Genomic DNA, 14,490 nt, shown 5'->3' on the forward strand with positions numbered 1-14,490 from the left:
TATTTCTAGGTCATTTGATAAATATGTTGAACAGTAGTGGTCCGAGTACGGACCCTTGTGGTATTCCGCTGACTACTGTGCAGCAATATATACTTCTATTTTAGCATGTTATTACACATATGGGCTGCGGAGTCAGTGGATATGTTCATCCCCCGCCATCAATTATGAATTTGAGCAGGACCGAAGCCCGCCACTAGAGGGGGCGGAGCTTGGTCGCACAGCACTAACAAGCGCCATTTTCTCCACAGCGTGCTGAAGAGAAGCTACTCCCCGGACTCTCCCCTGCAGAACGGTGATACAGGGCCGAAAAAGAGGGGGGGCACATTTTGGCGCAGTGAGTGTATTACACGATTGACATATATATATATATATATATATATATATATATATATATATATATATATATATATATATATATATATATATATATATATATATATATATATATATATATATGCGCTATATCTGGGAATTGTTTCCAGTGTCAGGTGGCGCTGGCATACTCTCTCTCTGTCTCTCCAAAGGGCCTTGTTGGGGAACTGTCCCCTTATAGATGTGTGTGTGTGTACGGGTGTCGGTACGCGTGTGTCGACATTTCTGAAGCGGAAGGCTCTACCAAGGAGGAGGTGAAGCAGATGATTGTGGTGCCTCCGTCGGCAACGCCGACTCATGATTGGTATGATATGTGGAATATTTTAAATGCTTATGTGACTTTATTACATAAGAGAATGGACAAAGCTGAGTCCAAGGAAACGGCAGGGAGTCGATCCGCGGATTTGACTGGGTCACAGGGCCCGTCAGGGTCTCAAAAGCGTCCCTTATCACAAATAGAAGACACCGATACAGACACGGATTCTGTCTCCAGCGTCGACCTATGATGAGGCAAGGTTGCACCCTAAGCTGACCAAAAGTATTCATTATATGATTATGGCAATAAAAGATGTTTTGCATATTACAGATGACCCCTCTGTTCCTGACACGAGAGTACACATGTTTAAGGGTAAGAAACCTGAAGTAATGTTTCCTCCATCTCATGAACTGAACGAATTATTTGAAAAAGCTTGGGAAACTCCAGACAAAAACTGCAGATTCCCAAGAGGATCCTTATGGCGTATCCTTTCCCAGCAAAGGACAGGGTACGTTGGGAATCCTCGCCCAGGGTGGACAAGGCATTAACGCGTCTGTCTAAGAAGGTGGCGCTACCGTCTCCAGACACCGCGGCCCTTAAGGATCCTGCGGATCGTAGACAGGAGACTACCTTAAAGTCTATTTATGCACATACGGGGGCTTTACTCAGACCGGCAATAGCATCGGCATGGGTCTGTAGCGCTGTTGCAGCATGGACAGATATCTTGTTGGCTGACATGGATACCCTGGTCATGGATACCATTGTCCTGACTTTAGGTCACATTAAGGACGCAGTCTTTTATATGAGAGACGCTCAAAGAGACATGGGGCTGCTTGGTTCCAGAGCCAATGCCATGGCAGTTTCGGCAAGACGAGCTCTGTGGACCCGCCAATGGTCGGGTGATGCCGACTCAAAAAAGCATATGGAGGTTTTACCTTACAAAGGTGAAGTTTTGTTTGGGGATGGTCTCGCGGACCTGGTTTCCACAGCTACCGCAGGTAAATCTACATTTTTGCCTTTTGTTCCCCCACAGCAAAAGAAAACCCCACAATATCAGATGCAGTCCTTTCGGTCGTATAAGTCCAGAAGAGGCCGGGGCTCCTCTTTCCTCGCCGGAGGTAAGGGTATAGAGGTAAGAGAACACCTGCTTCGGCTAGTTCCCAGGAGCAGAAGTCCTCCACGGCTTCTGCTAAATCCACCGCATGACGCTGGGGCTTCACGGAGGGAGTCCGCACCGGTGGGGGCACGTCTTCGACATTTCAGCCAGGTCTGGGTCCTATCAGACGTGGATCCTTGGGCGTTGGAAATTGTATCCCAAGGTTACAAACTGGAGTTCGAAGAGGTGCCCCCTTGCCAATTTCTCAAGTCTGCCTTGCCAACCTCTTCCCCGGAGAGGGGAGTGGTATTAGATGCAATTCAAAAGCTGTGTCAACAGCAAGTGATTGTCAAGGTTCCCCTAGGCCAACAGGGAAAAGGGTACTATTCAACACTGTTTGTGGTCCCGAAGCCGGATGGTTTGGTCAAACCAATTTTGAATCTAAAATCCCTAAATCTATACTTGAAAAAGTTCAAATTCAAGATGGAATCACTCCGGACTGTGATATCCAGTCTGGAAGCAGGGGATTTTATGGTGTCGCTGGACGTGAAGGATGCCATACCTTCATGTCCCCATATTTCCTTTTCATCAAGAATACCTGCGTTTCGCGGTACAGGACTGTCATTACCAGTTTCAGACGTTGCCGTGTGGGCTTTCCACGGCCCCGAGGTTTTTCACCAAGGTAATGGCGGAAATGATGGTGCTCCTGCGCAAGTAGGGTGTCACAATTATCCCGTACTTGGTCGATCTGATAAAGGCGAGATCAAGGGATCAATTGCTGAAAAGTGTCACTCTCCCTGAGAGTGTTACATCAACACGGTTGGATTCTCAATCTGCCAAAGTCTCAGTTGCTTCCAACTACTCGACTATCATTCCTAGGCATGGTTCTGGACACGGAACAGAAGAGGGTTTTTCTACCAATAGAAAAAGCCCAGGACATCCAGAACATGGTCAGGGACCTGCTAAAACCAAAAAGTGTCTGTTCATCAATGCACTCGAGTTCTGTGAAAAATGGTGGCAGCCTACGAGGCCATCCCCTTCGGCAGGTTCCATGCGAGGATGTTTCAGTGGGACCTTCTCGACAAATGGTCGGGGTCCCATCTACACCTTCATCAAAAGATAAGCCTGTCCCCCAGGGCCAGGGTGTCTCTCCTGTGGTGGCTGCAGAGTGCTCACCTTCTAGAGGGTCGCAGGTTCGGCATTCAAGACTCGGTTCTGGTGACCACGGACGCAAGCCTCCGAGGATGAGGAGCAGTAACAAAAGGAAAACAACATTTTCAGGGGATATGGTCAAGCCAGGAGGCTTGTCTACACATCAACGTACTGGAATTGAGGGCCATATACAACGGCCTACGACAAGCGGAGTATCTTCTTCATGACCTACCAGTTCTGATTCAATCAGACAACGTCACAGCAGTGGCTCATGTAAACTGCCAAGGCGGGACAAGGAGCAGAGTGGCAATGGCGGAAGCCACCAGAATTCTGCACTGGGCAGAAAATCACGTAAGTGTTCTGTCAGCAGTCTTCATACCGGGAGTGGACAACTGGGAAGCAGACTTCCTCAGCAGACATGATCTCCATCAAGGAGAGTGGGGACTTCATCAAGAGGTCTTTGCAGAGATAGCAAGTCTTTGGGGACTTCCTCAAATAGACATGATGGCGTAACGCCTCATCAAAAAACTTCGGAGGTATTGTGCCAGGTCAAGGGACCCTCAGGCAGTAGCGGTAGACGCCCTAGTGACACCATGGGTGTTTCAGTCGGTCTATGTGTTCCCTCCTCTACCTCTTATCTCAAAAGTGTTGAGAATCATAAGACGAAACAGAGTACAAACAATACTCGTGGTTCCAGATTGGCCTCGAAGGGCCTGGTATTCGGATCTTCAGGAAATGCTCACAGAAGATCCGTGGCCTCTTCCTCTCAGGGAAGACCTGTTACAGCAGGGGCTTGCATGTTCCAAGACTTACCGCGGTTGCATTTGACAGCATGGCGGTTGAACACCGAATCCTAGCAGAGAGGGGTATTCCGGAGGAAGTTATCCCTACTCTGATAAAGGCTAGGAAGGAAGTAACGGCGAAACATTATCACCGCATCTGGAGGAAGTATGCATCTTGGTGTGAAACCAAGAATGCTCCTACGGAAGATTTCCATCTGGGACGTTTTCTCCACTTCCTACAGATGGGAGTGGATATGGGCCTAAAGTTAGGGCCGAAATCTGTACCTTAATGGAGCCTATCTATATTTTTTTCAAAAGGAATTTACTTCTCTCCCTGAAGTCCAAACTTTCGTAAAGGGAGTGCTGCACATCCAGCCTCCTTTTGTGGCACCATGGGACCTTTAACGTGGTGTTACAGTTCCTTAAATCACACTGGTTTGAACCTCTTCAAACGGTGTAATTAAAAATTTCTCACCTGGAAGGTGGTTATGTTATTAGCCTTGGCATCTGCACGGCGGATGTCAGAGTTGGCGGCCTTGTCTCACAAGAGCCCCTACTTGATTTTTCATGTGGATAGAGCAGAGTTGAGGACTCGTCCTCAATTTCTGCCTAAGGTGGTCTCTTCTTTTCATATGAACCAACCTATTGTGGTGCCTGTGGCTACGGGTAACTTGGAGGACTCAAAGTCCCTGGATGTGGTCAGGGCCTTAAAAATTTACGTAGCCAGGACGGCTAGCGTTAGGAAAACAGAGGTTCTGTTTGTCCTGTATGCAGCCAACAAGATTGGCGCTCCTGCTTCTAAACAGACGGATCTGTATCATGATTCAGCAGGCTCATTCTACGGCTGGATTGCCGGTACCGAATTCGGTAAAGGCCCATTCCACTAAGAAGGTGGGCTCTACTTGGGCGGCTGCCCGAGGCGTCTCGGCATTACAGTTGTGCCGAGCGGCTACTTGGTCGGGTTCAAACACTTTTGAAAAATTCTACAAGTTTGATACCCTGGCTGATGAGGACCTCGCGTTTGCTCAATCGGTGCTGCAGAGTCATCCACACTCTCTCCCGCCCGGTTTGGAGCTTTGGTATAAACCCCCATGGTCCTTACGGAGTCCCCAGCATCCTCTAGGACGTAAGAGAAAATCGGATTTTAAACCTACCGGTAAATCTTTTTCTCCTAGTTCGTAGAGGATGCTGGGCGCCCATCCCAGTGTGGACTAAATCTGCAAGACTTGTATATAGTTGTTGCTTACATAAGGGTTATGTTACAGTTGGAATCAGCTCAGCCAATTCAGTTGTTTTCCAAAACTCAAGGCAGGAGCATCATAGAGAGCCTTAATCAGGCGAGAAGAACACGCACACCTTTCCGTACAAGAAGGAAGAGGTTAGTAGGTAAAAGGATCCTCAAATCAGGTGCGTCAGGGTGGAATCCCTGTCTACCATAACTACATATTTCTCCTGCAGGGTCCACAGGCTATCCACAGGATAAACATTGGGATGTCCCAAAGCAAATTTAGTGGTGGGGGCGCACCTGATTGGACAGGAGAATCCTTTGCCTGAATTCGGCGTCCTGAGAGGCAAAGATATCAAAGGCGTAATGTCTAATGAATGTGCCTTACATATCTGTTCAGCTGAAGCACCACGTTGTACTGCCAATGACCTACCTTACGAGTAGAGTGAGCAGAGACATTAGCTGAAATAGGGAGATCAGCTTGAGAATATGCTTCTGAAATCAGCAGGCCATCCTTTCTTGTGAAATCCGTAGAGAATGAAGTGTGTCTTTCTGATGGCACTAGTATGATCCACATAGATCCTTAAGGCACGGACTACGTCCAGTGATGCATCTTCCGCAGAAAGGACTGGCACTTGGAAGACCGGGACTACAATTTCTTCATTAAGGTGAGATTTAGACACCACGTTAGGAATATAACCAGATTTGGTTCTGAGAACCGCTCTATCTGGATGAAAAATCAGAAAAGGAGGACGGCATAACAATGCCTCTAAATCTGAAACTCTTCTCGCTGAAGTAATAGCCAGTAGAAAGAGAACTTTAGCTGTAAGCCATTGAAGATCCACTTGCTAGTGGTTCAAATGGGGCAACTTGAAGCACCTTTAGGAGTATCGTAAATCCCAAGGCACTGCAGGAGGAACAAAAGAAGGTTTGATGTGAAGCATTCCCTGTAAAAAAGTGCAAACATCCTGTAGGTTAGCAATTTTCTTTTGTAACCATACAGTCAATGCTGACACGTGCACTTTCAAGGAAGCCACCCATAGACCTTTGTCCATTCCTGCCTGAAGGAATGCTAGGACTCTGGAAACTCTGAATTTCCGGTCACTGCACCATTGACTATAGGCTTGCCATATTCGGTGATGATTCCGAGCTGAAGATGGTTTCCTTGCTCTGAGCATTGTTTGAATAACCTGTTGTGCGAATCCTCTTGCTTTCAGGATGGAAGTCTCAAGAGCCACGCCGTCAAAAACAGTCAATCCAGGTGCTTGTAATAGCAAGGACCCTGCGACAGTAGATCTGGATGTTGAGCGAGTAGGAATGGAGCATCCATCGACAGCCTCTGAAGATCTGTGTACCAATATCTTCTGGGCCAAGCCGGAGCTATTAGTATCACGTTGCCTTTTCCTTGTTTTACCTTTCGCATCACCCTGGGCAACAGGGCGATTGGTGGAAATGCATAGGCCAGATGAAAGTCCCATCTTACTGACAGGGCATCCACAAAGGTCGCTCTGGGATCCTTTGTTCTTACCCGTATGTGGGAACTTTGTTATTCTGATGGGACGCCATGAGATCTATCTCCGGTAACCCCCACATGTCTACCAGAGTCTGGAAGACCTCTGGGTATAAAGCCCATTCGTTTGCATGAATGGCGTATTGATTGTGAAAATCCGCTTCCCAATTTAGGAATCCCAGAATGAACACTGTGGCCAAAGCTGGATGATGACGTTCTGCCCACCTTAACATGCGGTTTACCTCCTTCATTGCTTTTTGGCTGCAAGTTCCTCCCTGATGTTTGAGGTACGCTACTGCCGTTGCATTGTCCGAGTGAATTTGAGCTGGTTTCCCCTGAAGGATGTCCTTTGCCTGAATGAGTGCCATACATACATGGTCTGGAGTTCCAATATATTTATTGGCCGGCAACTGTCTTCCTTGGTCCACTGCCCTTGGAAGCAACTTCTTCCTGACACTGCTCCTCAGCCCTGAAGACTGGCATCCGTTGTCAGAGCTTCCCAATCTGATATCCAAAAGGGTCTCTTTGTCCAGATGGGATGTCTGTAGGCACCAGGCTAATGACCTCCTTACTTCCAGAGGAAGGACCATAGTCTGCGTTTTTGTCTGATGTAACCCATTCCATTTGGAAAGGATCAGATGTTGTAGAGGCCTCAAATAGAATTGAGCATACTCCACAATGTTGACACCATAGATCCCATCACCCGCATTGAATGGTTACCCTTTTGACTGTGTAGAAGCTCCTGGACCCTCAACTGAATTTTGGATATTTTGTTCAGAGGTAAAATTATTCTCTGAAGACTGGAATCCAACACAGCCTCCAAGTGAGTCATCCTTTGTGATGGAACCAGGGACGACTTTGCCCAATTTATGAGCCAACCGTGTCTCTGCAAACAAACTATTGTCTGTTGCAGATGACACTGAAGCAATTCCTGAGATTGTGCCAGGATTAATAAATCATCATCGATGTATAGAAAAATCCTTATCCCCTGCTGATGGAGATAAGCCGCCATTGCCACCATCATTTTGGTGAACACTCTGGGAGCTGTGGCCAGTCCAAATGGTAGGGCCTGAAACTGAAAATGTTGCTGGAGGATAGCAAACCTGAGATGGGACAGTGCTATAGGAACATGTAGGTAACCATCCTGGATATCTGGGGATACCATAAAATCCTCCAGCTTCATGACCAGAATAATGGAGCGTACAGTCTCCATATGAAAACAAGGCACCCAAATGTACTTGTTGTTGTTCATCACTGTGAGATTGAGTATAGGCTGAAACGACCCATTTGGCTTCTGGAGTAGAAACCGGTTGGAATAAAAACCCTGTCCTTGTTGCGCAGGAGGAACTGAAATGATCACTCCTGACTGAAGCAACTTCTGAACTCTCTTGCAAAGTCTTGGCCTTAGTTTCCACTGAAGATGGGCTGGTACAAAATAAAACCTTTTGAGAAGGGTGTTTCTTGAAGGCAAATGCGTAACCGTGAGATACCGCTTCTTGCACCCAGGCATCTGTGGTGGACTGCTGCCAGATCTGTGTAAAATGAAAAAAGTCTGCCTCCCACCCTGGGATGAGTGAAGAGATGTATGTTTGTGCAATTTGGTTAATAGCCTTGTATGTAAGTAAAAGTATTTTATATTTAATACGGTAGAATACCGGTAACCAACGGAGGGACTGACAGAACGGATCTGCAGATAAAGAACGTCTAGTGAGGAAGATTAGCCTTGCAGCTGCATTCAAAATGGATTGTAGTGGTAAGACCAGTCAGGAGACTATTACACAAGACACAGCAAAAACTCTGATCCATGCTCATTATCTCCTGCACAGATTATTGTAAGATAAGGGCGTATTTTGGATATGTTTCTTAGTTGTATGTAACATGATTTTGAGACAGATTGAATGTGGGGAACAAAAGACCGTTCAGAGTCAAGAATGACACCTAGGCAGCGAGTTTGTGGGGTAGGAATGATTGCCGAGTTAGTAACAGTGATAGAAATACCAGTTTGGAACTACTATTGGCCAGTGGAAATATAATTAATTCTGTTTTGGAAATATTAAGTTTGAGGTGGCGAGATGTCACTGCCCAATACAGATGGTGACAAATCTGGGGAGGATACTCAAATCTGCATACAGATGATACTGAAATCTGAAAGAGCTGATTAGTTTGCCAAGAGATGTGGTATAGACAGAGAATAGAAGAGGACCTAAGACTGAGCCTTGCGGTACTCCAACTGAGCGAGGTAGCGAAGAGGAGATGGAATCAGAGAAACAAAACACTGAAGGAGCGATTAGAGAAGTAGGATAAGAACCAAGAAAGGGCTGTGCCCTGAAGACCTGGGAATTGTAGTGTTTGTATAAGAAGAGTGGTCAACAGTGTCAAAGGCAGCAGAGAGATCAAGAAGATTTAGTGAGTAATGGCCTTTAGCTTTAGCAGTGACCAGATTATTCACTACATTAGTGCTGTCATTGTGGAGTGTTGGGCACGAAATCCTGACTGAAGTGGGTCCAGTGAGCTGTGTGAGTTCAGAAAGTGTGTGAGGCGAGTGTAGTCAAGTCTCTCAAGTAGCTTGGAGGGGCATGGGAGCTGAGAAATGGGATGGTAGTTTGAGAGTGTCTGGGTCATTTTGTTTCTCAGAATGGGAGTAATCCCTGAATGCTTGTACAGAGAAGGAAAGATACCAGTAGACAGATTACAGATGTAATGGGAATTCAATTTCTTTTGAATTCTAAACTTCTTACTGGGTGTTACCCAAACCTCTTGAATAATTTCCGTCAGCTGTTCTGACCCAGGTATTTCAGTCCTGACTCTTTTGGGATGTTTAAACAGAGGTGCCTTAGATTTTTAAGAGAGGCTCTGCTGCCTCCTCTAAGGATAGAATGGATTTCCTAGCACAGATTAGCTCAGGTATGTACACTGAGCTGAGACCTTCATCCTAGTCTCTGCATTCAGACCCAGAATGTGATGAGCCCTCCTCCTCCGAGTCCCCATCTGAAACGTGTACACTGTGAAGATGTTTCGTTTCTGTGATTTACTTTCCACCGGCCTTTCAGCCTGTTTTTGTTGAAAGACTGCAGATACCTGGACTGGATGTGATAAACCCCAGGGGGAATGTTGCATGTAAGGGTTAATAGAGTAACCTATCACTGGCATAGGAGCTAGCATTATCCGCTCAGCTATACTGGATAATGTCTGTGCAAAAGTAGCCCATGGGGGTTCAACTTGAACCTGTGCCTGCGTTGGATTATTCAGGAGGTTTTGGTGAAAGCTAAAAGTTTGCACATAATCCATTTTGAACCAGATCCTGCGAGGTTAACCCAGCTTTGCAAGGCAAACATGAAATGAGTGTTGGTACTGCTATGGAGAGTGTATCCTCCTCATCCTTGCCTCTCTTACACATGATAGATAAATCACACACCTGTATAGTGTTAACTACACAATTTGTGATGGAAAACACTTTAAAACTTGTTAAAGTGACATACAAATCCAATCCCTCCCTGCTTTGCACCAGCATTGAGGATCGGAATACACAGAAACTTGATAGAAAATAGTAAAGTCAGCAATCACACTAGCAATCAGTCACCGATTATACATTAGTATGATAAGCAGTATGAGCACATATTCAACTACAGATACATTTCAAGTATGTAGGAGAAACCTATCACTGCATTACCTTATATAGGACTTTAAACATATTCAGTCGCACAGCAAAAGAAACGGCAGCAATAGTTTACAGACTCGTATGAATCAGGCACTTATCCAACTACTCGTACTTAATGGTAGGTAGAGACTTAGTGCTGTATCACATGGCTCAGGAGAGTGGGATACAGGGAGACTTCACCCCGCTTCCAGTATCGATCAATACGTTCGTGAACGCTGGTTGGATCCAGACGTTAATAGTGAACACAAACGCCCAGTGATCCTACAGTAAACACAGACTCCCAAGTGAACACCGCACCAGTCACACAGCTGCCTATGCTACGACTGGGTCCTTTTGGATGCACAGCGTCTCAGACGGATGCGATTAATCGGTTCATGGCGGGAAACTGGTCATGAACCGGGAACTGCTGACATCAACCCCAGGGATCGCGGCCTCACACTAATCCCTGGAGCCTATGATTCCCTGGTTCAGTAGTCTCCTTCCTGAAAACAGTGCGGCTGTGTCTTGCGTCTCCCCCCTGCTAAGCGGAAAAGCTGCCTTACCTTATCCCTATGCTCCTGGTAACGTCTACTGGACTTGCTAGTACATCCGACACAGACGCCTGCCGAAATAGCACTGTACATGTGGGTAAGTGTTGTCTCGACCCGGCGGAGAGTTGTTGGAGCGACTCTAAGGTGCCTGTAAGATGCTTTTTAGAAAACTCGCTCAAAGAACGTAAGACTATAAAAATAAATAACAAGCTTCTGGATGCCAAAATCAGCAGCCCAAAGATCGTGGTTTGGCTCCTGCCGCACCAACAAAAAAATGGAATTGCCTGAGCTAGAAGTCGGGGGTTAAGGGGAACTGGCCCGTTGCGTTCTGGGAGGCCAAAAACTTTGATTGTTGGTGCCAATTCACTGACGTTACCTCATGTCCCAATGTTTATTCTGTGGATAACCCGTGGACCCTGCAGGAGAAAAAGGGTTAGTGTTCCTTTTAATGTTTTTAAGTTTCCCAAACTCTGCCATTACAGTCCAGATTTTAATGATATCCATGCGCACAGGGGACTTATTAGTACCTCAGTCAATTTGATTCAGGCATCTGGACTCAAACACAGATATTCTTAAACCTGGAATGTAATTGGGGAGTTTGGGGAAACTCTGGTTTAGGATTACAGGTATGTATGTGACGGTATCTTAACATGTGACAGTAAGTAGCCTAGATGCCTGTGTCTCCCTGTGTCACTTCCTGGCTCTTCTGACATTCCGGTAGTGAGTTATTCTGTAAATGTAGCATGCAGAAAACATTTAGCAATTTTAGAACTGTCACAATAGCCGTGAAACAATATATGTAGAAATACGTTGTGTAAAGTGAGTGCAGTAATACCAGAAGTAAAAGGGACAGCGTGATGGAAGTTATATGAAATAAAATTGGTCTGAGTAGGCAGGAAAATGTATGTGGTCATGTTCTAATACATTACATTAACTACACAATGCACTGAGGTGTTACTTTCTGTTTTCTGTCAGCTAACTTCAAGCCAGGAGTGTATGCAGTATCTGTCACAGGCCGTCTGCCACAAGGTAATGTAAATGTTTAAGAACGGTTTTCATGTTCATTTTTCTTGTACAGAACATTTGCTGGTGTGTTTAACATTCAGAATTTTACCATCAATCCATGAGGTTTATTTTTAGTTATATAGAGCAGACAGGCCTTAGAAAACATTAGTGCAGAGCATCTGTCATGTACGAGTCTGGTACCAGTAGATTTGCGCCATTGGTATGTCTAGGTTACAGGTCTGCTTACAAAAGAAAGTCCCTTTCTGTGAGTCACGCTGATTCTAATTTTTCTACTTATCCCTTTTTGGATTTGAAAATCTGTGTCTCAAATTTGCAAAAACAAAGACTGGCATTAGCTGTAAAGACAATAGTATTAGTGATTGTTGTAGAGATGGTGCAAAGTGGGATCTGGTCGGGATCCTGGTAGTCAAAATAGTGACGGCGGAATCCCAACACTACTGTGGATGCAGACACCGGCATCCTGATTATGGCCACCAGCCCGGTGCCGGAACCCCAAATGAGCTTCCGCTGGGCCGTATGACCAGTAAGCCGTGCAGGGGGGAGGTTGGGTTTAGGCTGTGGCCCGGGGGATTTAGGTTTAGGCACCACCAGTTAGGGTTAGGTTTAGGCTGCTAGAATGGAGGGCTAGGGTGCCATTGGGGGAAGGTAAGTATACTTGCCGTCACCTGTTGGAATTCTGATCTTTGGGATGACGTGGTCTGTATTCTGACCACATGCATCCCAACAGCTAGCATTTCAATCCCAACCCATGCTAAGCAGCTTGTCCTCGTCTGAAGTCTGATATGGTAACACAAAATCTGTTTGTAATGTATTTTCTCTGACGTCCTAGTGGATGCTGGCAACTCCGTAAGGACCATGCTGGGAACTCCGTAAGGACCATGGGGAATAGCGGGCTCCGAAGGAGGCTGGGCACTCTAGAAAGATTTATGACTACCTGGTGTGCACTGGCTCCTCCCACTATGACCCTCCTCCAAGCCTCAGTTAGATTTTGTGCCTGGCCGAGGTTGGATGCACACTAGGGGCTCTCCTGAGCCTTTAGAAAGAAAGATAGAAATTAGGTTTTTTATTTTCAGTGAGACCTGCTGGCAACAGGCTCACTGCAGCGAGGGACTAAGGGGAGAAGAAGCGAACCTGCCTGCTTGCAGCCAGCTTGGGCTTCTTAGGCTACTGGACACCAATAGCTCCAGAGGGATCGACCGCAGGCCCAGCCTTGGTGTTCGGTCCCGGAGCCGCGCCGCCGTCCCCCTTACAGAGCCAGAAGCAAGAAGAGGTCCGGAAAATCGGCGGCAGAAGACATCAGTCTTCACCAAGGTAGCGCACAGCACTGCAGCTGTGCGCCATTGCTCCTCACACACACTTCACACTCCGGTCACTGAGGGTGCAGGGCGCTGGGGGGGGGGGCGCCCTGAGAAGCAATAATAACACCTTGGCTGGCAAAAATACCACAATATATAGCCCCAGAGGCTATATATGTGGAAAATACCCCTGCCAGAATATAGGAAAAAGCGGGAGAATAGTCCGCAGAAAAGGGGCGGAGCTATCTCCCTCAGCACACTGGCGCCATTTCTCCTTCACAGATCCGCTGGAAGGAAGCTCCCTGGCTCTCCCCTGCAGTCTACACTACAGAAAAGGGTAAAAAAGAGAGGGGGGGCACTAAATTTAGGCACAGTATATACAATTATATAGAAAAAGCAGCTATAGGGGACATAACTCAGTTAGTCCCTGCATTATATAGCGCTCTGGTGTGTGCTGGCATACTCTCACTCTGTCCCCCCAAAGGGCTTTTGTGGGTCCTGTCCTCTGTTGGAGCATTCCCTGTGTGTGTGCGGTGTGTCTGTACGGCTGTGTCGACATGTTTGATGAGGATAATGATGTGGAGACGGAGCAGATGCCTTTAGAAGGGATGTCACCCCCTGCAGGGCAGACACCTGAGTGGTTGAGCTTATGGAAAGAAATGAGTGCACGTATAGACTCCTTACATAAGAAATTTGACGACATGCCAAATGTGGGACAGCCGACTTCTCAGCTCGTGCCTGTCCAGGCGTCTCACAGGTCATCAGGGGCTCTAAAACGCCCGCTACCTCAGACCGCAGACCCAGATGTCGACACTGATACTGACACCAGTGTCGACGACGATGAGTCTAACCTGATGCCCACTAAGGCCATTCACTGCATGATTGAGGCAATGAAAGAGGTGTTACACATTTCTGATATAAATACAGGTACCACTAAAAAGGGTATTATGTTTGGGGAGAAAAAACTACCCGTAGTTTTTCCCCCATCAGATGAATTAAATGAAGTGTGTGAAGAAGCGTGGGCTTTCCCTGATAAAAAATTGGTAATTCCTAAGAAGGTACTAATGGCGTTCCCTTTCCCGCCAGAGGATAGGTCACGTTGGGAAACACCTCCTAGGGTGGATAAAGCGCTCACACGTTTGTCTAAAAAGGTGGCACTACCATCTCCGGATACGGCCGCCCTCAAGGAACCTGCTCATAGAAAGCAGGAGGCGATCCTGAAGTCTGTTTACACACACTCAGGCATTATACTTAGGCCAGCTATTGCGTCAGCATGGATGTGCAGTGCTGCCGCTGCGTGGTCAGATAAACTGTCAGAAAATATTGACACATTAGACAGACACGATCCTGCTAACCATAGACCATATCAAAGACTCAGTCTTATATATGAGAGATGCACAGAGGGAAATCTGCCGACTGGCATCTAAAGTAAGTGCATTGTCCATTTCTGCTAGGAGAGGCTTATGGACTCGCCAGTGGACAGGAGATGCAGATTCTAAAAGGCACATGGAAGTTTTGCCATATAAGGGTGAGGAATTATTTGGGGATGGTGTCTCGGACCTAGTTTCCACAGCAACGTCTGGGAAGT

The 14,490-nt window shown here is 46.6% G+C and overlaps 1 protein-coding gene across 2 annotated transcripts in view; it reads left to right on the forward strand.

The window, feature by feature from the left end:
* SUPT4H1 (SPT4 homolog, DSIF elongation factor subunit) overlaps nt 1-14,490 on the forward strand; it is a 51,642-nt gene that overhangs the window by 22,681 nt on the left and 14,471 nt on the right. Inside the window, exon 4 of one of the 2 annotated variants that reach the window (XM_063956200.1) lies at nt 11,557-11,610. The exons of the other annotated variant lie outside the window; for it this stretch is intronic. Within the exon in view, the coding sequence (XP_063812270.1) occupies nt 11,557-11,610 (54 nt within the window). The remainder of the gene's footprint in view (nt 1-11,556; nt 11,611-14,490) is intronic. 2 annotated transcript variants of the gene reach the window in all.

This window comes from Pseudophryne corroboree, chromosome 2 (genome assembly GCF_028390025.1).
Source record: "Pseudophryne corroboree isolate aPseCor3 chromosome 2, aPseCor3.hap2, whole genome shotgun sequence".
NCBI classification, from domain to species: domain Eukaryota; kingdom Metazoa; phylum Chordata; class Amphibia; order Anura; family Myobatrachidae; genus Pseudophryne; species Pseudophryne corroboree.